This window comes from Falco cherrug, chromosome 8, assembly GCF_023634085.1.
Source record: "Falco cherrug isolate bFalChe1 chromosome 8, bFalChe1.pri, whole genome shotgun sequence".
Taxonomy (NCBI): Eukaryota; Metazoa; Chordata; class Aves; order Falconiformes; family Falconidae; genus Falco; species Falco cherrug.
In genome coordinates this window covers 4,672,726-4,698,543 of record NC_073704.1, presented here as the reverse complement: position 1 = coordinate 4,698,543, position 25,818 = coordinate 4,672,726, and the positions used below count along the sequence as shown (strand labels likewise).

Sequence of the window (25,818 nt, the reverse complement as noted above, 5' to 3'; positions counted from 1 at the left end):
TTGCGTTGCCATTGAACATGACTTCTGCCTCAGCACCACTGTGCTTCCTCCTCACTTCCTTCCCAACTCCAAAACAGTTACCCTCAGGTTGTACTTCTTCCGTGAATTTGTGTGTACTCAGAATTATACATGCAACACAGCAGTGCTGAGCTGATAAATTTTAAATGTAGGGGGAAAAATTATGTGAGGAATTTGGAAAAAAACCCCAAACCACCACCACCAAACAACCCCCCCCCCAAAAAAAACCCCACAAAAATACCCCAACAACAGCAAACCAACCAATCAAAGAAACCAAAACAAAAAGTCCCACACAAAAAGCAAGTTAAGAAAAGAATAAAAACTTATGGGGGTTTTTTTGTAGTTTTCTTTTTTTTTTTTTTTGTTTGGTCAATGCTGGAATTAGACCTGATGCTGGGTAAATACTCTAGCTTGAAGATGTTTCTGAGTAGCACTCTGCATTACCAGCCTGTCCTCTGTTGTAATTGCACGATCAGATCCACATGTTGTAATAGTTTAGAGGAGATAACTACGTAAATGTGAAATGATACATTGTTTTGCTCAGTATATCCCTGAATTCTTAGATTACACTTCTAAGGAAAAACTTTATTTAAAATAAATGTTTTCTAGTCTAGACCTGTGTTCTGTTTCTTCCATACGTCAAACTCCCATTGACTGCAGAGGAAGCTGGGTCCTATTTTATCTTGAAATTTTGACTCTTCAGCTGTAATGTCCTTTTTTGCCTACATTTGAAAATTGCTGTGAAACACTTACTTAGAAATTTGTAATGTATTTAGTGTATTTGTAATGTGCCTTTTATGTTCTTTTTCTGTTACCTCTCTATGCAGCTTCTCTGAATCTTGTTCCACTATGAAACAGCTGTCGGCAGAGACTATTTGTCTCCTTTCAAGTTCTCAGGTGATTACATCTGTTGTCAGCGTGGTGAAGGAGCTGATAGAAAATTCCTTGGATGCCAGTGCCACAAATATTGATATTAAACTGGTAAGTCCTCTTTCTTTCTCTTACAAAGAATTGGATGTAAAATAAGGTGCAAGGAAAGTTGTTCCACTGCAAAGGTATTTTTTAGTCTATTGTTTGGAGAACAGAAGGATATTAATAATATTTATACATACATATTTTAACCTCTAATAAAAAGGATCCAAAGTCAGTTTCCATTGATGATTTTGAGGCCCCACTGAAACAGTAAGGCATATTTGTGCTTCTCTGCTATCTTGGGGAAAGAACTGCCAACTACTTCAATTCTCCTTTTCCTACTTATAAATCACTTTTTCTGACTAAGAGCTTGTTTTAAAAGATATTGGACTTAAGTTTCACTGCTAGACTGGCATATTTAATGCTTATCACAATATATGGTCAGGAAGGTGAAAATGGAAACAATGGAAAAGGTTGATGGCCATGCTAGATATTGTTGTAATACAAATTACCACATGGTCCCTAATTAGCATGGTGAACTCTGGCTACTTTTAAAATTTTATTTTTATAAGATGTTAAAAAAAAGTTGGCATATCACTCAAGGACAGTTTCTGAAAAAAGAAAATACTGCTTACATAAAGAACTTGTGCTTTTTTCCCCACAAATTGGTAAAACAGCTAATTGATCGGCTTTTCTTGCTGCCGTGAGTATTTCTGGTTTTGCAGTATTTTTGTCAACAGCTGTGTAGTAGCACTGTCTCCTACTAGTAAGAAAGAGTTGTTACAGTCTGTGTAAGTGGCTGTATCCAGAAGTGCATCCAGTTTCCTTTCTTGCCAATAACGGTGAATGTATAAGCTATTCTTAAACTGATAGACAAACATTCTTAATTAGGAGGGCAATTCAATTTTTGCTTGTTTCGCTGTCCATGTCACTTGTCTTTTCTGAACGAGTCTCAAATGTTTTCCATCTGAGTATGGTTTCCTGCAGATGTCGAGGAACATGCTTATTTGTTATTTGCCTTAGGTGAGCTGAAGATACTCTGTCTTCACTATGGTCTGTGATGACCTCTGTCTTCTCAATATTTAGACTGTGTAGTATCTTTCTTCATAAGTAACTGCAAAGTGAGTAGTGTGTGCACAGTTCTGAGGCTAAGGGTATCAGAATCAGATGCTATGAACCAATCGATAACTGCAAGAAGTCAACAGAAAGTTTTAGAGCCTTCAAAAATTGTTAGAATAAACCTTGTCTCTTCTACTGGATTACAATACAGAGCCATGCAGATGGCCAGAGGAGAAAGCCCTCTAATCAGCGTGGGTTTCACAGTGCAGTAACCAGCTGTTTCCATAGTGAGAGGTCCCAAATCAATTAAAAAGAGAATTTTCAACCATTTCCAGTGCATGAGTCATAGGCACTGCTCTTACATCCTCTGTCAGTTCAGACCAATCGAAATGACAGTATGGCTAAAACAAGCAAACCCAGCTTTACACAGGTTGTCAGTGAGTAAACGAGTTTTGCTGATCTTCTGTGGGTACTAGGGAAGAAGAGAAAACCTGCACTTTGCACAACTATACACAGTAATACTGTAAAACAGTGGATTTTTTTCTGGGATTTTTTTATAAGAATATTTTTTATCAAAATACTATTTTTATTGCGTGAAATTTAAATAAGGTCAACCACATAATAGACCTCAGCAACCACATTGACTCCAGATGAGCTCAAAAGCATAACAGAGAGTGGAAAGTTTGACATTTCGTTTTACAGTTGATGTTTTTGCCTGAAACTTGCAGCATTTTCATTGTTTTATTTTATTCCAGGTGGATTAGGAAAACTAGCTGATTCATTCAGACCCAGTTTACCTAAACAAAGGCAGAAATGGCTTTTTTGGAGACAGACAGGAGTTAACCTGCAGGTGGAATGATGCTCAGGTAGAAACTGTGGCAGTAATCAGTTGCAGTGGGAAGCTTTGGCTGGTGTTTTTATTTATGTTAGCTGCAGTAGCTGATGTAAGTGAGTGGATTGCACTTTGTATGAACTAGCTTTTACACCACACCGGAAAAAACATCAGCCTGTATTTAGTTTTAGATAATGTGATACTACCTTAATTACAGCTGGAAGCCAGTCATCTGATTAAAAACTGACTGTGGCCTTTCTGTAAGGTGTTGAGTGCTATCTGTTTATTATTTGAACTTCAGCTTTGTTGCTTTTAGAAATACGAACGTGGTGCAGCTTGCCTTGTTGTCAGCAGCAGGGTCAACTGCCTCTGTGGCATGTCTGTGCATTAAACATATATAGAATGATGGTTCTATTCTTGACATGGTGTCCTGGCTTCAGGTTAAAGTATGCTAAAGACCACTGATGCAGCAGTATAATTGCTTATATATAGATTAAGGAACTCCACAGGCATCAGTCTGTCAGTCTCCTTGATTTACCTCTAACAACAGGAATTTATGAGAATAATCTGCACAGTCTGACCCAGACCTGCATATTTTAATTCATGGAGAAGATGAGCAAAAGCCTGTGTTAGTAGCTGGAGCAAAGTTGGGATTTGGAAATGATGAATCTTAGCTACAGGTTTGCTACTGTTACACAGAACAGCTGTTGTAAAAGGCAGACACTCATTTCTGCACCTTTTTTTTTCCAGTGCGTGAAGTGGGAGCTTTAATCCTTAGAACCTTCTCAGAGGAAGCTTAGCTTGGGGTGAGATTTCACTGGACACCTAATCTATCTGGCTGCCTGAAAAGCAAAGTCCTACATCCATCTGTATGACATTGCTAGGCATTTCTGCCTGTCGTGACCCATTCATCTTGCTAAGCAAAAGAAGAGTAACCCAGCAAGAGAAGTGGATTATTTGTGCCAATTTAATAAGCTGGATTGCCCTTAGAGTCCTCCTGAGTAACAGTAGCTGAAGCAAAGATGGGACTGTGCAGTCACGAATGAAAGAGGAGGAAGTTGAACCATATGGTTTGGCATTAGTGATCTGGTAAAGCAACTTAAACATTACATGGGATCACGAACTCAGTAGTATTTAGGTCATGTAGCATGGTGGAAGGTGTTACAGAATACCAAGTTTACGCACTGTAAAATTTTAAGTAAAATGTGTGGAAGGAAAAATGAGTAATAGCAGAAAAGAAATAGAGAATCATTCATGTAACATTTTGATTCCGGTTGAAGAAGATAAATGTCGCTTTTTCTAAGCAGTTAAGTGGTCTGGAAGTAAAAATTGGAATGGAAAATAGGGGTTCCTTGCAAAGTGCTTAATCCTTCCATTACTACAGACAGAAGTGGGGTAGGTGGCTTCCCGTTTATATCTCCTTATGTGTTTTTTCTGTTCGGTTATGGTGTATTGCTTAGGTTCTGTTTTGCTTTCCAGTACGAGGTTGACTTGTATATTAGCAAAAGCATTGTTTTTCACCTGAAGATAACTTTAGCACCGTTCATTAATGCAGAAAGTGAAAGGTACCCACATTTCTATTGTGTATCAGTTAATTAAATATCTATATAGTTCTGTGCCTACCTCAAAGGCTTTTGATGGTTCCTAATACAGATGATATGTGAATACAGACAGTATCTGTAGGTACCTTCCTTTTGTTTTTAATTGCGTTATTTTTTTACTTCAAGAAATAACCCTGAAAATACCTTGTCATAACTGTTTTCAGTACATGCCCAGGTGGGACAACAAAGTTAGTTCAGTTTGATCATCAGCTCTCTGTGAGCAACCATCACGTGCTCTGTACAGCATCAGTGGTGGGAGCCACTGATTCAAGATACTCTTTCTAAGCAAAAACAGTTTTAAGGTCTCCTAGATGCATTATACACTACAGCACATTCTTCTGTATGTTCCGTCATAATCTCGTCAAAGAGCCAGACATGCTTCTGTAAAAGAAGTTTAGTTTAGTGATCCTGCAGCTCTGATTACTTTCTTCTCATGGCTTGTGATTCTTTTGGGTGCAAGTTACGTGTGCAGATTATAATGTACCTTGAAGGAAGCATTTGTTTGCTGTACCTATTTGAGATGTTATAGAACCTGAATTCCATCTTTCATTTTGCTGTCCTAATTATCTGGATTTTCAGAATTTTACCCTCTTTATGCTCATGCTTGTTGAAATGATGTATTCACATTAGAATTCAGTAAAATACGGGTCGCATATATGTAAAGGTAAATCTCAAAGTTTGAAGTTTGCTTCTTTGAAAGCTGTTTTTTGAAAGAGCCTCTAGGACCTCTATTTCTTTCTGTAAAGCATTGTACCTCTTTATAAGCTTCCTTATTTCTGCCCCATTTGTGCCTTGCTGCCATTAGAATTTCAGCTTCTGTGTATTGAGATACAACATGGGAACTGAAAAACTACTGAAGTAGTGAAATCACTTAAATTGAGAGAGTTGAAAACAGTACTAAGTGAGGGCCCGCTGACTGTAATGGAATGGATACAGAGCTGCATTTGTGGTGATTTCAAAAAAAGTGATACCAAATAGGTAAGAAAAGTGAAAAGAGGTAAAAAAGTCTTTAGCTTTCCAGCTGTGTAGATCCCTTTCTGAGCTTAGGTTTTGCAAATTTCATCACAGTTCAAAATAAATTCACTTAATTCCTGTTTTAATTTCACTGTATTTATATTAACATGCTGTTTCCAGTCCATTGGGTATGAATTATATTATTTAATCAGAGAAGCCGTCACTACTATCTTTAACATTCTTGGGTTTTTTGCTGTTGGGTTTTGTTTGTTTGTTGTTGTTGTTTTTTTTAACAGAGGCATTTAATGGTTGCTCAGTTTCTTCAAATAAGCAAACCTCCTGCTTTTATCTGGATGGCTGGAAGCTGTAACCTTAGTTGCTTTAAACTTGTGTCTTATTCATTGGTTTAGTGGTCCATTGTGTTTTGTTCTTTTTTAGGAGGATTATGGGTTTAACAAAATAGAAGTAAGAGACAATGGCAATGGAATCAAGGTTGCTGATGTTCCAGTTATGGCAATTAAACACTATACCTCAAAAATAAGCTCTTCTGAGGACCTGGAAAGCTTGACAACATACGGTTTCCGTGGGGAAGCTTTGGGATCAATTTGCTGCATATCAGAGGTGAGCACTTGCTATAAATGTATCTAGTCTTTTGTTGTGATTGTTTATTTTTTATTAAAATATGTATTTGTGAAAGTGTTATTAAAAGATCAGTGCAAAGACACAAATTGTTCTAGCAGCCTGCCAGGGATATTTTTTGCAAAGTTTGGCTTGTGTATGTGATGCCTTTCCCATCCCTTCCCCAGAAGTCATGTTGTAGGGTCAGGAAGCAGTATGGATTCCTTGTTAGTACCAGTCCTGCCTTTCTGTCATGCTGGTCACAGCAGTGCTCTATTTTCCTCGGGCAGAATAGGTCAGAGACAGATTGCTTAGCGTTTCCTTCTCTTTTATATCAGGGTATAGACACATGATTCCTTATACATACGTGTATAGATACATGATTCCTTAGAACACCGGCTTACTCTGTTTAGTGTTCTCGGCAAGTACAATGTCAAAGAGTATGGCTGAGTTTGCTACTTGAATTAGAGCAAATCAAAATGAAGCAGGAGATGGTGGCCAGGAGAAATAATTTCAGGGAACCGATGGCCCACATAGCTACTGTTCTAGTAACAATTTCTGCCTTGATGTTATCTAGGTGATCAGCAGTCATGGGATCTTGCTGGGCTCCATATTGCTCCTTGACATGTTTATGACTGCAATTGCACAAACTTTGTTGTCTGTATGAGTAAACAGGAACCTGCTCCCTGGCCTAGCTGAGTCTGATCCATATGTTTGTGTTAAGAGGACTGGTACTTAGGGTTTGACTTGTTGACTGAAAGTAATTTTGTTCAAAATGATCTGGAAATTGTTCAGGCTGTGAAGGGCACAGCATCTACCTGTTACGTTGTGCTCTGCGTTTCTGTATTCATGCTGCACCAAGGTTAAGTTTTGGATTCTTCTTTCGAAGTATGTCAAGGATTAGATCCTGCAAGATGACACTGATTGGATGTGTCTGATTGGAACCGTCAACTGTCAAGGTCAGAGGAGGTGTTAGAGCTTGACTCCTTGCTACTTTGGGCTACATTCGCGCTGCACTAATCAGGAGCAGGTTGCATGTTTGGATGGAGATTTCCAAAGATGCTTTTAAAAGTGTTGGTGTTTTGGCAGGTGATGACAGACCTCAATCATTGGTTTCTTCTAATGAGTTATCAGAGCAGAATGCCATCTGTTCTGAGCTTTTAATCAGCTCTACAGTATATTTCCTAAGAGATGGGAGGTGACCTGAGTGTGTTAAGTACTTTAATAGGTATTATTTTAATCTTTGGATCAGTAATTATGCTAATTAAACATTCCTGGCATTAATGGCCTTATGCCTACCCAAACTGCCCCCTGTAGTTTCATTTAAGGGGAACTTTACTATTGGCCCTTAAGTAGGTCTGTAATATTGTCGTTTCCGATTAATCAGTTACTGGGGTTTTTTTCTCTCCAGAGGCATGGCTGAACTCTGAATGATTCACATGAGATACTAAAATAAACCCGAATATCCTAAAGCTCTGTTATGTGTGATAACCTCTGTGTGTTTCAGGTGGTGCAGTGGTCCTATTGTTTAAAATGTTGATACCTGAACTCTGGGAATCATAGTTTTGTTGACCTTCTAGTTTATGACTGGTCTTGCTAAAGCCGGTCTGTGTATTACCTTAGTAGCTTACAAAACATGCTACTACTGATTGCTGGATGTGTTTGGGTATGGAAAGATAATACACTGTTTCTTTGATAGTAGTAGTAATGTTTGTGGAATCTCACATGAATTTAAGAAGTTGTCATAGTATGCCTTCTCTCATCGAGGATGAAAATGCAAAATTACCAGTTGATTTAGTAGTTCATTTAAGCTGTGTTAGAATAGAAGACACAGGACTGTGTGTTGTAGGTAGCAGGAATTGGTGTGCTTTGTGTATTAGTGTGATAGAAATGCATAGCTTTTAGTTAAATGGATGAAAACCTGAGTAATAACAGAACGTTTCTGTGACTATAAGAAACATTTTATAAAAAAATGTAATTGTGGTGACTAAAATAGAGCAGTGGTAAGAGTGGTAGCAAAGCTTATCTAAGCTCATTCTGAACTTTGTGAATCCTTGATTAACATAATATTTTTAAAATCACTCGTTTCAGGTTTTGATCACAACAAAGACAGCTGATGATGATTTCAGCACTCAGTACGCTTTGGATAGCAATGGGCATGTAACTTCTAAAAAGCCTTCCCATCTTGGGCAAGGTAGGATATCACTGTTCGGTGCTGCACTGTGACAGAAGTATTTTATGTTTCTCTGAAGCTCAATTTGATGTTGAAATACCCGTTCGGTTCTTGAAGGTTGAGTGTTAAATCTTTGCAGCTGTAAACATTTCTTGCCTTATGTCTGTCAACTGAGAGTGTTGTTATTGTAAGATATAATAGGTCTTGGAAATTGCTTTAGATAGTAATTACAGACTAGTTTCTCCTTCTCTGACTCACTTCTTCAACCTGACAGCAGAAATAAAAGCTCTAAAAATTCAGTGCCCCAGGTCCAGGCAGACCTACTATATAAGTATACGAAAGATTTGTTCAGGACCAAAACAATGTTTCTCTGCGTAGCGAAACCCTGGCTCAAAGGAGGAGGAGTTGCCCTGCTGCTATACAAAGAATTTGCTGGAAGCAGCATGGCTATAGGAAGAAGCAAAGTCACACTTCTTTCTAACCTGCAGGAAGGGTGTGTCGCTAGAAATCCTTCTGAGTGTTTGTGTGAAGGTTAAAGGTTGCCCTCACCTCAGAGGCAGCCTTGGTGGTTCAGGCGTGGTGTGGGTTTGGGGTAGCATCTGCTTAGCTAGCTGTTGCTCAGCAAGGTCCGTTACGACCACACTGTGTCCTGGCATTCACTAGTCAGCCGGTGTGTATTCCCAGAAGGAGTGCGCTCCTTTCTTGTCACAAGGCTGTGCTCCTGAGAAAGCAGTGGCAGCTTTTCCCGGTTGAGACAGCGGCTGCCCAGTATTGTGCCCACAAGCTGCCCCCCAGCTGGCTGCAGTGCTCATCCAGCAGCAGGGAGCTGAGCTGACTGCTGACCCAGCTCCCTTCCTCCTCCGCTGAGTGGCTGCAGGGAGCTATTAAGCCAGCAGAAGCTGCTGAGGGCTAGTCAATAGGCAAATACTGAAAAAACAGCTGAAGCTGAGAGCTCTCATTTTAGCTGATATTAACCAGGGACTCTTTAAGATTTAGACCCTTCCATTTTCCACAGCTGGAAAGCCTGTGGGTTGCATTGCCCTGTCTTTTGTCAAAATTGTTGAATGATTGACTGAATTCTGCCACATGTATTTAATACTTTGCAATATCCTTGCGGGCTATGGATTTATGTGATTGTGTTGGTAGGTGAATATTCCCCCGCTTACTATACACTGTGTCTTGAACAGAGCTAACTGGCTCTTCAGGTGCTACCCTAAAGCAAATGCTTGTGAAGGGCCTTTGCCTCTAGGTATGTCTGATTAGTTTCTAGTTTGTTAATCATTTTACTGATTAAAGTTAATATGTACTGAAAGAGTCTTCAGCTTTATTTGGTGCTGATTCTTACTATTGTCCATGTGTACAAAAGAAGGCTTAATGCTGCAATCACATCCCTAAATAAAGGAGGGGAACTGCAACTCTTGAGGTCTATAGGTACTTGTTTGGGGGAGGATGAGTGCTCATATGGTGTGTTTTTTCTCATGGGTTTATTTTGTATGCAGCAGTGTACAATATCCAGTCAGTGGTATGCTTTCAGTGTAATGTCTACTTATTTTTGTCACCTGTTTGCAGGTACTACAGTAACAGTCCTAAAGTTGTTTAAGAATCTTCCTGTAAGAAAGCAGTTTTATTCAACAAATAAAAAATGTAAGGAGGAACTGAAAAAAATCCAAGATCTACTCACAGCATATGGTATCATAAAACCAGACCTGAGGATCACCTTAACACATAATAAGGTAACAACGGGTTTTTCTCTATCAGCTGTCTTAAGGATCAATTTCTGATGAACTTAGGCAGTTAATGTAATAATTCCATAAACTCTTTTGTTCCTAGTTTTCTTTCCTCATACGTTTGTTTTGGACTTCCACTGCTTTCTTCCCTTCATAGATACGTATTTGTGATTGGTTACAGATTTTGATCTAAACCTGTAAAACTCAGGCTCAGATCTTCTTGGTCTGTTCCAACACATGCCTGGGTAGATACCTGGAGCATAAAAATTATTTTACATGCTAGTAGTATAAGAATGATTTTACATTAGTAAAGATGATGTTGGTGGTCTGCAGAATAAGGAAGTGAGACCTTACTAGGCCATGGGGCCTGGTCAAGCGTTAAACTAAGCCAACTGAGAAAACTCAAAACTTACTTGGTTAGGCTGTCTGTCTGACTTGGTTTGGCTGGCTGGCTGGATAGATGCTCCACGCATACAGATAGCTTGCTGTATGCAGAGTCTTAAGAGCTCAATACATAATGATGGTTTTATTTAAAAAAGCTAAAAAATTCAATTTGCTACACTGGTATAAGAGTAACATACGACAGGCTTTGGTTGAGCTAGTTGTTCTTTCCTTGGACTTGGGGAACAGGTTCAGAGGCTGCTTGGAGGCTGTTTTAACTTCCCACTGTACTGAACAGTAATTTGACAACACAGCTCCAGAAATGGCACGCTGAGCAGTTCTCCTTTACCTGACCCCAGTTTAACGTAGCAGATTTTATTGGCTGTACTCCTTTTGGCTCTTCTGAGAGGAAGGCTATGCCACCGAATTTCCAAATTGCCACAACGTAGAGAGTGACATCTTGTGGCCAGATGCCTTAGCAATTCTTTTTCTGGATTAAAGATGTTTGCTGATCTTGCTATTTGGCCTGTTCATTGAGCAAGCAAATCAGTTACTCGATCAACCGAACATTCACTCTTCAGTTCCCTTTCAGTGGGAACGATGAATGACACTGTACGCTTTCTTGAAGTTACAACGGATTGTCTATCTGTTTCTGGAATTGTATAACTTGCTTTGATGATATTTATGTACATATTTCTAAATATTGAAATATAGATACTGTGACAAACAAAAGCCAGCTTTGTGCCTACAGAATTAGTGTTGTGAAGCTGAGAAAGTGTAACTGCTTTCAGTCTTATTTCAGTGGGACTACAAAAAGCTTGAAACCACAAATCTCAAGGCTGTGCACTTCTTAGACTGTGTTAAGCTCCTTGACATATCTAGCAGTGATTCACAGTATCAGCCTTAAATATTGGTTAATAAAACTAATTTTGTCTTTTATTGGTGATTTGGTTTTGCCCTCTGACAATTTGCAAATTTTATTTTTTTCTTTGTGTGTGGTATTTTTATTTCATCCTCTTGGATTAGACTATTATGTATCTTGCTTTTTTTTTCTCTGCTAATCTTAATGCAATGGCAATAATGTGCAAGAAGTCGATCAATTCTTTTTTGCAATACCTACTGCAAAAATGGTGCAGAGAGCGATAGTAATTATTGCATGATGTTTTTGACTACCTGTCCTATTAGTTTCAGAGGTAAATTCTTCAATACACAATTTGAGTGGGTAGAATAAATCAGTACAAACGCCATCAGCAGGAAGTATCATTCATTGTAATGACAGACATGGTGCTGACTTTTTGGGCTCTTCATTTTGCCCTGCTGGCGTTACGTTCATTTAATTTATTTGGAAAGAAAACAGGTAAGAAGCTGATCAAACATTTCAACACAAGAGGTCGCTCAGTAGCTATTGGTGAGCAGGGGAAAGGCAATTGTACAGATAAGTCTGCCTCTGTGCATGTGTAAATGCTTTAAAATAGTCTGAAAATGTTAAAAAAAGCTTTGAATGCGGATTCTTGTGTTTCTACTGCTGTTGCCATTACTTTCAAAATAAAAAATTACCTATTGCATCATACCTTTTAAATAAATGTCACATTCTCAAATTCCAATATATAACAACTTTCAGCAGGTCTGTGTGCATCTGTTTTACCATAATATCACAGAACATGAATATCCATTCGTTATTTTTCCATCAGATGCTAAGTGTTATTCTCATTACAATTATTAATTCAGATCAGAAGGTGTTCTTCCTGTAGTCATACTACAGTATATCTGTGCTAGAATAATACTCCACTGAATAGGCTTGTCTGTGATTTATTTGTGTGTGTGGTGAGTGTTATATTTCTGTTTGAAATTACTAGGATAAAGAATCAACTTCTTAGAGTGGCTTTATTTTTCATGTAGCTCATTGATTATATATTAGTTAAAAAAATATATATGTGCAGTTATTCAGAGGAGTTCCTAGAATCCTGAATTCTTGAGGCTGAGCCAATACTTTCTGTTGCAATGGAAGAAGAGACATGTTGATAGTAAGATCAGGTTCCGAGGCTTAAAAGAGCAAGAAGGTAGCAGAGATGAGGTATTGCAGAAGGAGACGAGGAAGGATGGGTCAAAAGAGTAGAAAAGGTAGTAAGTGAAAAAAGTGTAAGTGAAAGTGTATGTCAAAGAAATCTTCAAAATAAATGACAAAACCAGTACTTCTAAAAAAACCTCAACAACAACCAGACAGTCTTTAAAGTCCTGTATTTTAGTAGAAATTAAAGGAGAATGGAAGAAAGCATAGCTCTAGCTTTCCCAAGGAAGAATGTAATGAAGCACTTTCATAGAAGTGTCTGAGGGTAGGCATCTGAAAATGTTGCATAATGGATTCTAGCAGAAGGTTACTTGGGCAAGTCAGACCTCTTACTGAGCTGTCAAGTGTGTGTGTGTGTATATATATATTTTAGGATGCACAATACATTGCATGTTTTATTTCTACCATGTTTTTTAAAAAAGGTGTATGTCTTATGCTTCTTGAGATCTCAGCAATTTTTCTTGTTGTTGTGCTGCATTTCATATCTGTGTTGGTTTGGAAAATATTACCATTAAGTGTCTGATTTCTTGTCTGCGAAGAACCACAATGGTGTTCCTGCCTTTGGGTTGTTTTTTACTAAGAAAATAGATATCCTTTTATCATTCATCCTAGGGCTCGTTCATTGCGGATTTCCGAGATAGGAAATACTGAATTGCTCTTTCTGCTCAGAATGTTTTGTTTGCATTAGCAATAAATAATGAATCACTTTGCAGATCAACCCTTGAAGTACTATTGCTATTTTGACAACTTGGATTAGCTAGTGCTCCTTCTTTTTATGAAGGTTTATCCTGCCAAGACATTCTTTGAATACTGATAATGTTGATCCTCTTGCCAGTATGGTTATGTTAGAAAGAGGTATTTTTCTTCTTTCATCACCATGTTCCTTGAAAGCATATTGAATAATGAGACAGCCAAATGGAAATAATTCACATGAGTATTCAGCAAGTTTATTTAAAGTTAATGTTATCTGAAGGCATGCTAAGAACATTCCAAAGTTAGCTACCGCTTAAACCGCGTCAAACTCTTCAGCCCAAAATGCCATGTTCTAGCCACCTGTGAGCTCTGGCTGTATTTTACCTGAGGTGGTGTAGGGCTCTTACCTGGAACAACAGTTTTCACACTCCTCGCTGTTCAGCACCACTAGCCCTTGACTCAGTCTTAAAGCCACTGCTGTTCAAGAAATGCCATTGTGTGTTGAAAGACTGATGATACGGAATACTTGAACTCTGTTCTGTTTGGTTTTGTTCCACAGACTCTGAAATGAGAGAGACATCCAATAACTATACCTGTTTCAACAATTTCAGGTGTAATAGAGCTGAACAAACTATGGCGGCAGGTGGCTTAGATGGCGCCTATCAGCAGGTCGTACCATATACCATACACAGCAGCTGGTCCCACGTCTTGTGCAAAACACAGGTGGGCCATAAGTAAACTCAATAAATTTTCCAGTTCCAGTTGAGGAAAAACCTGCATATGGGAATATTTTTTTCCAGTATTTTTCATGCACAGTATTTTGAAGCCTTAGTCACACACAGTTCTGCCTAGAAGTATGTCTTGTTTGTTTCTTGAGGGTCATCGGTCAGAACTTCTGGAAGCAAGAGGTCCACTTTAAAGCTGTTATTGTAACTCTGGGTGGTATTCTTCCTCAAACCCTCTTTGTGGGTGATGTTGTCCCAAAGGGTGCCACCTTTTTTTTTTTTTTTTTTTTCTTTCTTTACAGTAAGTCTTCTCTTCTTTCCAAAGTTGGATAATTTCAACCTACAGTCCGTATCCGATAGTGCAAAGCCAGTTTGTTTTCTGTGTCTGAGTCCTCTGTAATAAGTGTGGGGTTTTTGAGATGGAGTAAGTGCATTAGGGTAAATTTACCATTCTTAATACTGGGATTATACTTTGCATTCATTTCATTCATTGTGCTTCCAAACTGGGCAGAAACAGCAGCACGTAAGCTCTTTCTTGAGTTGGAAAAGCTACTCTGTTTTAATGTAATGATGGTAAATTAAGTCCCTCCCTAATCTGTGTGTCTTAAAATATAAAGAGGAATTATGATTAAGAATCTGCTGTGCTCTGCAGCCAACATGCTTTCATGCTGACCTGGAATATAGCTCAGTCTTTACTTCCATTCGTTGTTCAGTGGCTTTGCTGAGAAAGCCAAACAGAGAGTTGATTATGGTGTTTTTTGTGCTGAGGACACCTGTCCACTAGGAAATGCGCTGAGACCCTCAACTCAATTTACATCAGCCAGAGAACAGCTGCCAGATGGTAACTACTTTTGGTCACTACCAACCTGGTTGAATTTGAACTGGTGACCTAGAGGTGAAATGCTTTATATCCTATTACTAATTCCTTGAGGTTTCCAGTTTCTCATCCATCACTTTTTTCAAATGACAGCACAGTATATGTCTGAAATCTCAAAACAATTACTGTTTCACATATGCAGTGTGTGTTGCAGAATCTGAGATGTGCCTTTAGCTATTGCAAGTCTTTCACACTCACTTGTACACTTAAAAAAGGTTAGCAGAAAAAAAAAGATGTTTCCAGAGCTGCCTGGGAGTTTCCCCTCTTCCAGACCAGTGTAGTTTTTCAGTTGGGTATGTTACTTTTGTTAACCACTATTTTCCAAAAAGCTTGTAAACCTCCCTTTATTTAAATAGAATTCACTGTGATGATGTACATCCTCTGAATGACAGTTTAGGATTAGAAACTGTGGTTTTTTAACAGTAGTTTAATTGTTTGGGAGGTTTTATTATCTTTTTTTTTCTTTTTTCCTTCTGCTATGGAAGTGGAATTTGTCTAAATGCCCACAGCTGAACATGAGTGGTTAAAGCAGCCAAAAACCTTAAAGCTCGCTCTCACCTTTGTAATTCTTGAAAGGCTCTGAAGATGTATCTTACCAGGTGAAGGTCCTTGGCGCGTTGTAATACCTGTTAGCTCGTCTTCTAACGTACTTCCCAGCTCCCAAATACAAGCATTTCTCCACTGCGTGATGCTCCAGAAAGCCTTTTCGTTGAGAGGGTGCTCTCGTGTCACAGAAGGGATATCTGAGCAGAAAATACATCAGAGTTTGTGGGATGAGCAGTGCCGTGGAACATCACGGTCTTTCAACATATTCCCTTGGTAGCTGTAATGTCTGATGCCCATGGGATAGACAGATAGGTCGACTGCATCTGATGAGCAGAAAACTGGTGCCTTGCATTTCTCTGTTGCGTACCTCCACTGGTAGCTGTCCCACCATCACTTAAGAAATGAATGGGACAACCAGTTCCTCAGGGGCAAATATAAAATATATGGGGGAAATAATTATGATTATGTAGAGCGGTGCATTATTGGTTTTTTAAGCCAAATTGAAAGACTGCTGTGATTGCTGTTTTCAGGTGAGGATTATGCAAGAGCACTCTCCTAGTAGTATAATTTACCATTGGTTTTAAAACAAGACACTGGTTATGGTGTGGAGCTGATAAAGAACACCAACATTTTTCAAGGCTGGGATTTTAAAGAATGTGGTTAAGACTTTATCTTGATCTCTTAGTTGATAGGCTTTCTTCCACTGCAGAGAACATGGCAGCCCTTGCAGTTAGGCATCTGTGCATCATAAACTAAAGACATTATTTATACTCATTGTACAAGGTGATGTCCTGTTGTTTCCCTTGGTCTCAGTTCAAACTTTGGATACTGCTGCCTGGCTTTGTTCCTGTTTTTGTACTCTCTTAGCACATAGGCAACAGTGTTTTCACTTGTGCTGGAGCCTAATAAACTACTAGGTTTTAGTCAGGAAAGCGAAGGAACACACTGGCCCAAAGAGTTAACAGTCTGCAGGCGAGATCTGGGATGCCAAGGTGACAGGATTTTTGAAGCATGTAAAACAAAATCAGAGGCTGTGAAATGTCGATGGTTTACTGAGCTAAGTCATGTTACATTACCAGCCTGCAGTTCCTGTACAGTGCTTACTCTGCTAGGCTTTTACACCCTCAAACTTTATTACAGGATAAATAACACAATGATTGTCACAAAACAAAGAAACTAAATGGTTTCTGAGTGGTAAAAGTGCACTTCGTGAAGTTACTGCCATTATATAGTAATAAGGTAAATGGGATGAATCTGCTTAACTTGTAGCATCATAGTTGCGCTGAAGTAGCTACAGTCAGCAACAGCATCCAGTCCCCAGCTCTAATTAAAGACTTCTTTCATCTGTGATTTGCAAATCATTGTGGCTTCTGGTAGAAGTTCTGAAATATGAAGGATAGTTAGGGATGAGGAGTGGCTGTATTTTTTTCTCTGTCTTTCCTTGGTGGCTTTGAGGAGACAAATAATGAGCAGCTCTTCCTCTCCTCAGTGTCAGACACTATGGAACCCAGTGGGAAGAGGTTGCATACTCTTTCTCCACTGTACGCATTTTTCAAGGAATCCTTCTGGGCTATGTGTATGCATCCTGAAGTAACAGAGATGCCTGCTCCGTGTGTGCATGTACGCTGTCATCCTCCACAAAAGTATGCATATGTCCTAGGGCTGGATGGGGCTGAAGAAATACATGCGCACAGGCACACACACACACACGTACTTATCTTCTCTATATGTGCCATAGATTTTATATATGTTATGACATTTTATAAGATCTAGATCATGTAATCCCCTTCAATGAAATAAGGAGGGAGGTGGGATATATTTGGCTAGCTCTAGCAAAACCTAAGATGGGCCATATGTAATAATATATCTTTGAGTAGGCTGTTTCTGCAGTGTCATCATACTGACTAGAGTCAGATTCTTCCTTGGCTCATCCTGGACACCCGCTTTATATGACCTAGAAAAAAACATATGGGGGGTGTGTGTGGGGTGTATTTTTAGCTAAACTAAAGGGTATAAGCAAGGTTAAAAAAATAGGGTATTGCAGGAACCTCATGGAAACAGGTTTCTAAAATAAATGAAATGGAACGGGCATTGTTTCTTTGGAATTTTTAATGCCTGTTGATACATCTGGAGAGTCTAGGAAAGTAATTTTCATTAAATTACCAGTTATTCCTATGTTGTTGCTTCATAATGTACAGCCAGGGCTAAAAATGAACACACAATCTATTTTGTGTTTATATAGTATAAAAATTTAGGACGTGCCAGGCCTCTAGTATGTAGGCTTTAATTTAACCTACAGTGGTAACTAGTTCCTAAAATTTTGTCTGTAGTTCTGAGTATTAATATCTGATAAATATATGACTAGTTAAAAAAATACCCCCTGAACTTACTAACGGTATCTACTTCTAGCAAGTTTGCATTTAATAAGCTCTCATTTTCCACAGCTTTCTTGAAAGCCACCTTACTGAAGTGATCTTTTCACAGTCCGCAGTATGACCCATTCAGCATACTCAGTATGTATATATATATATACATATAGTATAACCTTGCATTAATCAGCAGCTAAGATTTATATCTGTACCTGCGGCATCACACTAGTATACCTAAAATAAACAGCACGATGTTTATATTAGTCATGTAACATGTGTCTTTCTCAGTTTGGTCACATGCATTTAATTTAAAATATATCCAGTAAAGAAAAAATTGCTTGGCACTTCGTGTTTCCATTTTAAGTAATCAATTTTAAAATAGAAACAGTACAGGATATGTTTTATAAGGGGAGCTCTAAAGAAGAGGACAAATTCTTTCATCACTCCAAAATGTCTTTGAGGAGATTTACAGCAGGTGTAGAGGAGAGAGGCTGTGGCAGCATGCTTTGTGCAGCCCCGGGCTGTCCTTTGCTGCTGCCGAAGCACGGTGGGGACTCCCTGCCAGAGCTGTGGACACCCGGCCTGTGGCTCTGCTTGCTCGTTTCTCCTCCTGCCCTTTTTGTATTCGCTGCCCTCCCTGGTATAAATTGTCCTTTATGTTTGAGGGAGTCATGCTCGCTGTAGGATGTCTGAGCTGTGATCCAGCGAAGGGCTGTCGGGGCTGGTGTCTAGGAGGTGAGTCAGGTTCAGGGAGGACTGAAAAGCCCCACTTCACAAATGCTGCATAGTGTACATGGAAATGGAAAATTAAAGGTTTGGGGAATAGTTTTAGGCTCTTAAAGCTTTACAATTCCACCTGTCCTGTAGGAAGGGAATATCGTTTTACAGGAGCACTGTGTTCTTCCGTGGAATTCACCCCTCAAGGCCAGCACATATCCTACTGGACAGGTGGAATTTTAAGGCTATGTATTGCATTTCTTGAGATGGGTGGATGTGTATTCTTCTCTTGCTCACCATGCTTTCACATAACATCCCGTACCACAATACTGTGAACTCATTTTGAATTTATTGGACACCTAGCACCTATTTAGAACATCAATTTTAAAGACCACTGTAACTTTAAAGTGCAACTTGCTGCATATTTTTTCCTTTTGTGTTTTTATGTTGCACATTGCAGTGCACTTAGCTAACAGTGACATAAATAATGTGGATCTGAATCTAGCAGTCTCAATTGCATGGAAGCAGAAAGCCAACCAAGCAAAATTTTGTTATTGTTGATACACAGCATTAAAAGTCAGCAGATTCAGAGTTAAATTTGTGGCTGTTTAGCATAGGACTTCTCATTTGTGGGAGACAAAATTGCACCTCCCAAAGCAGCTAATACTTTCTGTACATGTAAGTGGACTTGACAAGTAACTTCTGATGCAAGTTGTAGTTCGTACTGCCTTACTGTATTAAATCTTTGCAATTGTATTACAAGATATGTAGCTAACAGAACAGATATCCTTTTATCCTTCTCACTTTTACAAAGTTTTCATTTGACAAACAACTGCTTTCCTTATAAATACTTCCTTGTATAGTCCTTTCCTTTCTAAATAGCAGGCTTATCATAAAACCAGGGTATCCAGGTGAGAGCTGTGAGTGGACATCTAATAGCCTGATTTCTACCAAAATGACCTGTCTCTTGAGTAAAAGTACCACAGGCATTGCAATGCCCACCTTCTGATGTTGACCACTGTGCCAGGGACATGTCATGAACCCTCAATTTATCTGCTGAGTAAAACCACAAATCCTACTGCTGCATATCTAAGAGGAGAAGTAGTATTTTTATTGATTTGTTTTTAACAGTTGTTTCAGGTGCACAAGTCCAGATTAGCCATGTAACATCCATAAATACAAGCTATGCTTAATTTTCCAATCGCTGCGAGTCTAAATAAGTAATACAATATGAGAAGACATGCCAAAAAGTGCCATATCGTGTGTGTTAACACTGAAAGTTGTGAATGTAAGAGGGTCAAAGTACAGAATGTTACATATACAGTATGTGTGCAGTTGCATATGCATGTTCGTAGACATGACTTGAGTTCAACAAATATAATGTCAAAAATTTGACTCTGTGCCATTTGTTTCAGGCAGTTATTTGGCAGAAGACCAGGGTGTCAGATCACAAAATGGCCTGTATGTCAGTTCTGGGAACAGCCGTTATGGGCAGTATGGTACCTTTTCAACACTGCTGTGAAGATCCTGAGGTGAGTTTAAACTTCCTTCTCCCATATCCACTTCAAGCCTGTCAATGAAGAGAGCTAAGTCAATATTCCAAAAGAAGGGAGGCTGAAAAAGAGAGTATTATTTCCAGACTGACATCTGATTATGCGTTTCATTCTGTTACTGTCCTCTCTGTAAAATTAATTGGTTTGGCAATTGAAAATCCACTCCAAGAACCGTCTAGTCAGGACTCATGTGGCACTGATCAAATGGCAGTAAAAACAGTTGTGATGACAAATGCAGAATTGCTGATTGCTCAGAGCTGTCTAAGTTGGGATTCCTGGCCCACAGGCAGGTTATGCTCTGATTAATATCTAAGCATTTATATCATTCTCATCTTGGTGGACTCTTAGCCTTACCCTCTAAAGAATAACCCCTCAATTTCAGTGAGCAGCACCTGAGCAGCAAAAGAAACACAATTTAGAAGGTAAGCTATGCAAAATTTCCACTAAACATATATTTCAGGGAAGTACTAGTTAGTTTTCAAAAAGTTCAGTGCACTTGGCTTTCTTTGCCCCTGTTGAAACTGAGGCAGTTCCCCATGATATTCTCCATTGTCTAATATTTTCAAAACTCTTTTTTACTCTGCTTCTATTTATGTTGGAGACATTCTTAAAAAGGGGAGTCTTGCTACTGATGACCCTTCAAAGTTGCATTTTCCTGTATCTTGTAGTAATAAATCTTGACCAGTCACATCGATGAGATCAATCACCATCTGGAAAGTCACAGGGGCTATTAAACACAGCTTACCATGCTGCATTCAGCATAAATTGTGTTTAATAATGTTATTCAGATTTCAGTAAAGTCTGAATATATGTATTAAAGTTCAATAGCGTTACTGAGCTTGTCAGAATGCTTCATATGCAGGGAATTGAGGGCGGAAAAAGCAAAGTTGCTTCTTGTAGTTTGTGAAGTTTTAGTTGCTTATGTCTGAACAGAGCCATCCAGAGTCATTCCTACCTGAGTGCAGGTTGGAAGTGCCCCACAGGACAAGTGCAGGGGGCTCCGAAGGGAAGACATGGGGGTATTTAGAAGGGACTAGCTTGAAGGAGGCACTAAGGTTCTCACATTACTTCTCTACTATATCATGAGGCATCCATATTCCTTGAATAGAAGTTGGAGAACATTCCATCTCTCTCTCTGTCTCTAAATAGTGTGTAAAATACCACGTGCATCATTTATAGGTGCATAAGTGATCCATGCATATTGCTCACGCACAAATCTCTGTTCAGAAACCATGGACATTTCTAAATTAAGCAGCCAAACACTATGAAATGGCAGAATCAAGGGTGCCTGTGTAACCCTTTCTTTCTCCCTTGTGTGCAGGTGTTGAGCTAGGTATTTAATGACAGGGCATATGCTGCTTTTTTTGCTTCCCATTAGGTCCATGCCTCATTCAGTACACAGACCAGGGGGCAGCTCTTTAATTCTTTTCTTTTCCTACTTGGTCATTGTGCATACTCCTTTGCTGCAGAGTCTACTCTGAAGACAAAACTAATCCTGCTATGAACAGCTTTCTGTAAGCTGTACCTTACTAACCACAGAGTTAAAACTTCTGTAACAAGTGATCCAGGTGTTTTAAAGACTGGCCTTCTTCAAAACATCTCCGTTATGAGCACGGAATGAAACAAGAACATAAAGGTGTCTCCAAAGCGTGCAAACTCAGGAGCTACTTGTAAAATAAAAAGAAAATTAAGAAAATAAAGAATTGACACAACTTTTTACATGTATAAAACAACATCTATGCTTTTCGCATCCCCGGTCTTGTAAATGGGTGGATCTGTTTTGGCTGAAAACTTTCACACAGGGAATTTTCTTGGTCTCTTCTGTTTCTGTGGAGGATAGGTTTAGCAGATAACATGTGCCACTGGAGAAAAAGTACTAAAGAAAGAAATTCTACTGTCCACTTCAACACAGATATAATTTAATACATATGTAAGTTGTCTTTTAGTAAAGTATTAATTGTGAAAACAGTTAATCTAAAAGCAAAAATTCAGTAATATTTTCCAGTCTCTGTAACTTTGTCTTTATACTTCATATAATTTCCTATATGAAAATTTGTAATAATTAAGACTAGTTTTAGAAATTGTTACTAACTTTTAATGACCATACTGATATGCTACGTGGCTTTAAATATAGCTGCAGTCAGCCATTTCTAAATCTGGCGGCTTCTTAAATGAGTTATTTAGAGACTTTCAGTTTTGCTTTAATGTTTTCTGTAAATAAAAAACATTGTTTGAAGTGAAAGACTTGTGCAAATATTTGGGAATTAGAAAAGGAGCTTGAAGGGTAGAGGAGGAACGTTGAGGGAGGATGTGCTAAAGTTGCAGAATAAAATCTAGAAGCACTGCATGTTGTTTTCTGATAATCATCCAACAGATATTTGACACCTCTTTAACTTGACCAGTGGTGTTTGGTTATGTGCAACGTTGCTGACCAGAACACTCCAGCTTTAGCACAGAATGCTTGTTACAAGGTCAAGAGGGAATAAGGGAGCACATGAGCAGATAGCTGGCGTGACGTAGATGAATGGGAAGGATAGGCCAAATCCCAGGGATTTTAAACTCCGTTTCAAATGCATGATAATTTGGATTTTAGTAAATACAAGTGGTTCTGCCAAAAGCAAAGCTAACAAGGTCCAATTTCTGCATTCAGTGATCTACTCTGCTACCAGAACATTCTCCAGACTTTCCCGTATCTCCAAAATCTCCATCCTCACAGTGCCCCAGTGCTCCTTCACCTGTTAGTTTGGGCACGTGGCAGTGGGGCAATGTGTGGGGCAGGACGTAGGCTGGTCAGCATGTGGGTTCTTACATGCTGATGGATTCTGGCTTTTGAAAAGTTACTATTGCCTTTTCCTCAGTAAGGTCATTATCTTGAGGCTGTCCTCTCCAAACAGCTGTCAGTTATCACAGAAATTGTGGAAATATAATATCTTTGGGATTTCTGCTTCTTCATCAGATTGAATTGAAATTGATCCAACAGTTTCAAAGTTGCTTGGTGGGGGAGAGGGGGAGGTGATGGAACAGGCAGCACAAGTTATCGGCATCATTTTGACCTTAAAAAAACCCTAAGCTAAAGAACCTCAAAAGAAAAATCTTAAAACTGCGAGTTAATGCTACGTACTCAAATCGTGTGATTTTTTTTCCAAGGCTCCTTGGCAGTGCTGTGTGCTCGCAGGTTCTGCTGCGGTCTGTGAGTCGTGGGTGCTCAGCACTCTTGAGAGTCAGCTGATTTGGATACAGGTGGCGTAGGTAAATTTAGGTGCCCTGAATAAATAGCCTAGGACAGGCTATTTAAGGTGCCCTGCATGTAGAAAGGGGGGGATTATGTGCTTTGGGCTTTCCCCGCAGGGGTAATTCACTACTGCCTGCACCAGGCTGGGCAGCAGTGCGTGCCTTTAGCTTGGACAGGGGTTAAGCTGGGCAATCCTACAGTCAGCAAGGCAAAAGCTGGCTGGCGTTGTTCTCCACAGCCCTCAGCTGCAGACAGCAACCTGGTGCAACTGGCAGCCCAAATGGGAAATTTCTCAAAAAATTGATCCAGGAGAACAGATACAAACCCATCCTTCTCAACCCCGCCCCCCCCCCCCCCCTTTTTTTTTTTAATCTTTTGTATCATAACTTTCAAGAAGCAGTGCATGCATTTAAACATCTTGGACTCACGTACAATCTAATTTTAATATCTCACCTCTGAAAAAAAACTTTTTGGGGTCCCTTTTTAAAAACTTTTGCACTGTATTTGTTTTATCATTGCAGATAAATCTTTCTGGATTTCTCCCAAAAGCTGAGTCAGACAGTTCTTTGACAAGCCTTTCAAGTTCAGAAAGGAGTTTCATTTTTATAAATAATCGTCCAGTTCACCAGAAGGAAATACTGAAGGTAACACCTACTCGCTTTTTATTCAAGGTATACAAATGTGACAACTTTGAGGAAAGAAACACCTATACAATCTGTAGCCTTTTTTACCCAAATAAAATAAATAGAGTATTACAGTTGAAGATACCAGCATTCACAACAAAAACCTCTTCTGCAGATCTGATACTCCTGGTGCCTCAGTTCTTTTCCATGTGCTGCAGTCACTTACAACCACAAAGCTGGATGTTATGTTTATGGCTGTTTAAAAAAAAAAAACCCCGTGGTTTCAGATAGTCTGTGTGAGAGACCAGAATTGTTGATTCTTTCTTTGTATTAGGCTGCAGAAATACATCTGTGTGGTTTTTCATGAGGGACCTTTATGTAGTTTCTTGTAAGAGAATTCTTCTGAAAACACAGCTTTGATTTCGTCCACTTCTTACTGTGGACAAGCAAATCAAGCAAATACACATAGTTTCCCTTTAAATTTGTGTATGCATTGGATAAAAATGAAAGTGATAGTGCAGCAGCATTGGCTACAGCTAGGCATCGTGTAGGCAGAATTTGATACTCTTGGGTTTCTCACACTACTGAACCTTGCAGCACCTCACTTGGAGCAGCCTTGCTCTCCTAATCCTTGCCCTCCCCAGAAAAGAAATTCACATTCATGCCAAAGTGTACATGTAGGTTTTAAAGTGAGGACAATGAAGTAGCTTTCAGCTGGCCAGCAGAGCTTTGTCAATGTAAACCCTGGACTTGTATTGGTACCTTAAGTGCTCAGCTTGGATCCCCTGGCAGAGACAGCTTTTTAACCAGAGCACGGAGGGCTAGGTGCAAGGTGGGATTCAGAGTACTATCGTTCAAAGTAAAATATATTGCCCTTCGGTTAGGGCTGTTCTTGTGGAAGTTTATCACTTGCACTGCTCCTACCTTTTTTTGTGTCCAGTCGGTAGGGTTTTTTTGGCCAGATGAGGATAACAGTACATCTGTAAGAATACATTTTGATGGGTTTGGAAAACAAGCTCACTTTTATCTCCATGCTATGTATGGGAAAGAAGTGCTGGTGGACCTCTTATTGCTATAGTTCTGTGCCAGATGAGGATAGACTGAGAATATTAAGGTTAGAGTAACTTGAAAATATTTAAATGAGTTTACTATTATTTAAACAATATTTAAGAATTTAAAAATAAAATTTAATCTGCAGTGGCTCTTCATTTTTTTTATGCTTTCCATTTTTTTGGTCAGGTTAACTTATTCTTTTTTCCAGTATGTATGTCTGTTGAAGGATCCCTGATACTAGAGGGAAATGCAAGGATTTTTATTTGATGCTTCTAGTTAATAAGATCAAAATTCTGAAACAACTAAATAATTTTGTAGTCTTTTGGAGGAGTTTTTGGGAGGATTATAGAGAAAATGGTAAGGGCAAGCAGAGCTTGAGAAAAGCTGTATATTTATAGTTGTGTTAATAAAAGGAACAAATTAATCCCATTCTGGGAGAAGGGCAGGTCTGAGGTGGAAGTACTACTTTTTCAAACAGACTTTAGTTTGGCTTAAAGAGACAAGCAGTGTAGTTGCATGCTATGTAAGTAGATATTCTTTTAAAAACAAACAAATAATAGTATTTGTGTTTATTGAAAAAGTGAGTATTGGATTTGCAGCCCAATTTGGGCATATCATATCTTTTCTTCCAAGTGTGATCAATACATTCATCTTCATTCAGATCAAATTAGCTACCATTAGTGTCTTGGAATTGCTTCCTTTTTTTATTTAGCTGTGAAGATGAGGAAGCCAACAGCTGCCCTCTTGGTGATTACTCTGGCATACATGTATACCCACAAGGACATTTTTTGGCATTCCTTTAACTTCAGAAAAAAACCCCAACAAACCAGTTATGCTTTTATAATGTCAAATTTTGTTTCTGTGCTTTGTGTCTATTTTATTGCCTTTACTGACATCTGTTTATTAAATCAATCTGTAGTTAATTCGACAGTACTACAGCCTAGTGACACACAAGGACTGTACTCGTTTATATCCTGTTTTCTTTTTGAATATTACTGTACCTGCCTCTGCTGTGGATGTGAATTTAACACCTGATAAAACTCAAGTTTTGCTGCATTATAAGGTAACTAAGGTTTTAATCTGGTTT

The 25,818-nt window shown here is 38.9% G+C and overlaps 1 protein-coding gene across 4 annotated transcripts in view; it reads left to right on the top strand.

Moving 5' to 3' along the window:
* Positions 1-25,818, top strand: part of PMS1 (PMS1 homolog 1, mismatch repair system component) — a 47,494-nt gene that overhangs the window by 2,051 nt on the left and 19,625 nt on the right. For 3 of the 4 annotated variants that reach the window (XM_055719445.1, XM_055719444.1, XM_027807045.2), the window contains exons 2-8: positions 846-999; positions 5,815-5,997; positions 8,086-8,188; positions 9,737-9,900; positions 19,686-19,802; positions 23,577-23,699; positions 25,651-25,794. In XM_055719445.1, the coding sequence (XP_055575420.1) occupies positions 868-999; positions 5,815-5,997; positions 8,086-8,188; positions 9,737-9,900; positions 19,686-19,802; positions 23,577-23,699; positions 25,651-25,794 (966 nt within the window). In that variant the 5' untranslated portion in view covers positions 846-867. The remainder of the gene's footprint in view (positions 1-845; positions 1,000-5,814; positions 5,998-8,085; positions 8,189-9,736; positions 9,901-19,685; positions 19,803-23,576; positions 23,700-25,650; positions 25,795-25,818) is intronic. The other variant, XM_027807047.2, reaches the window with a different exon arrangement.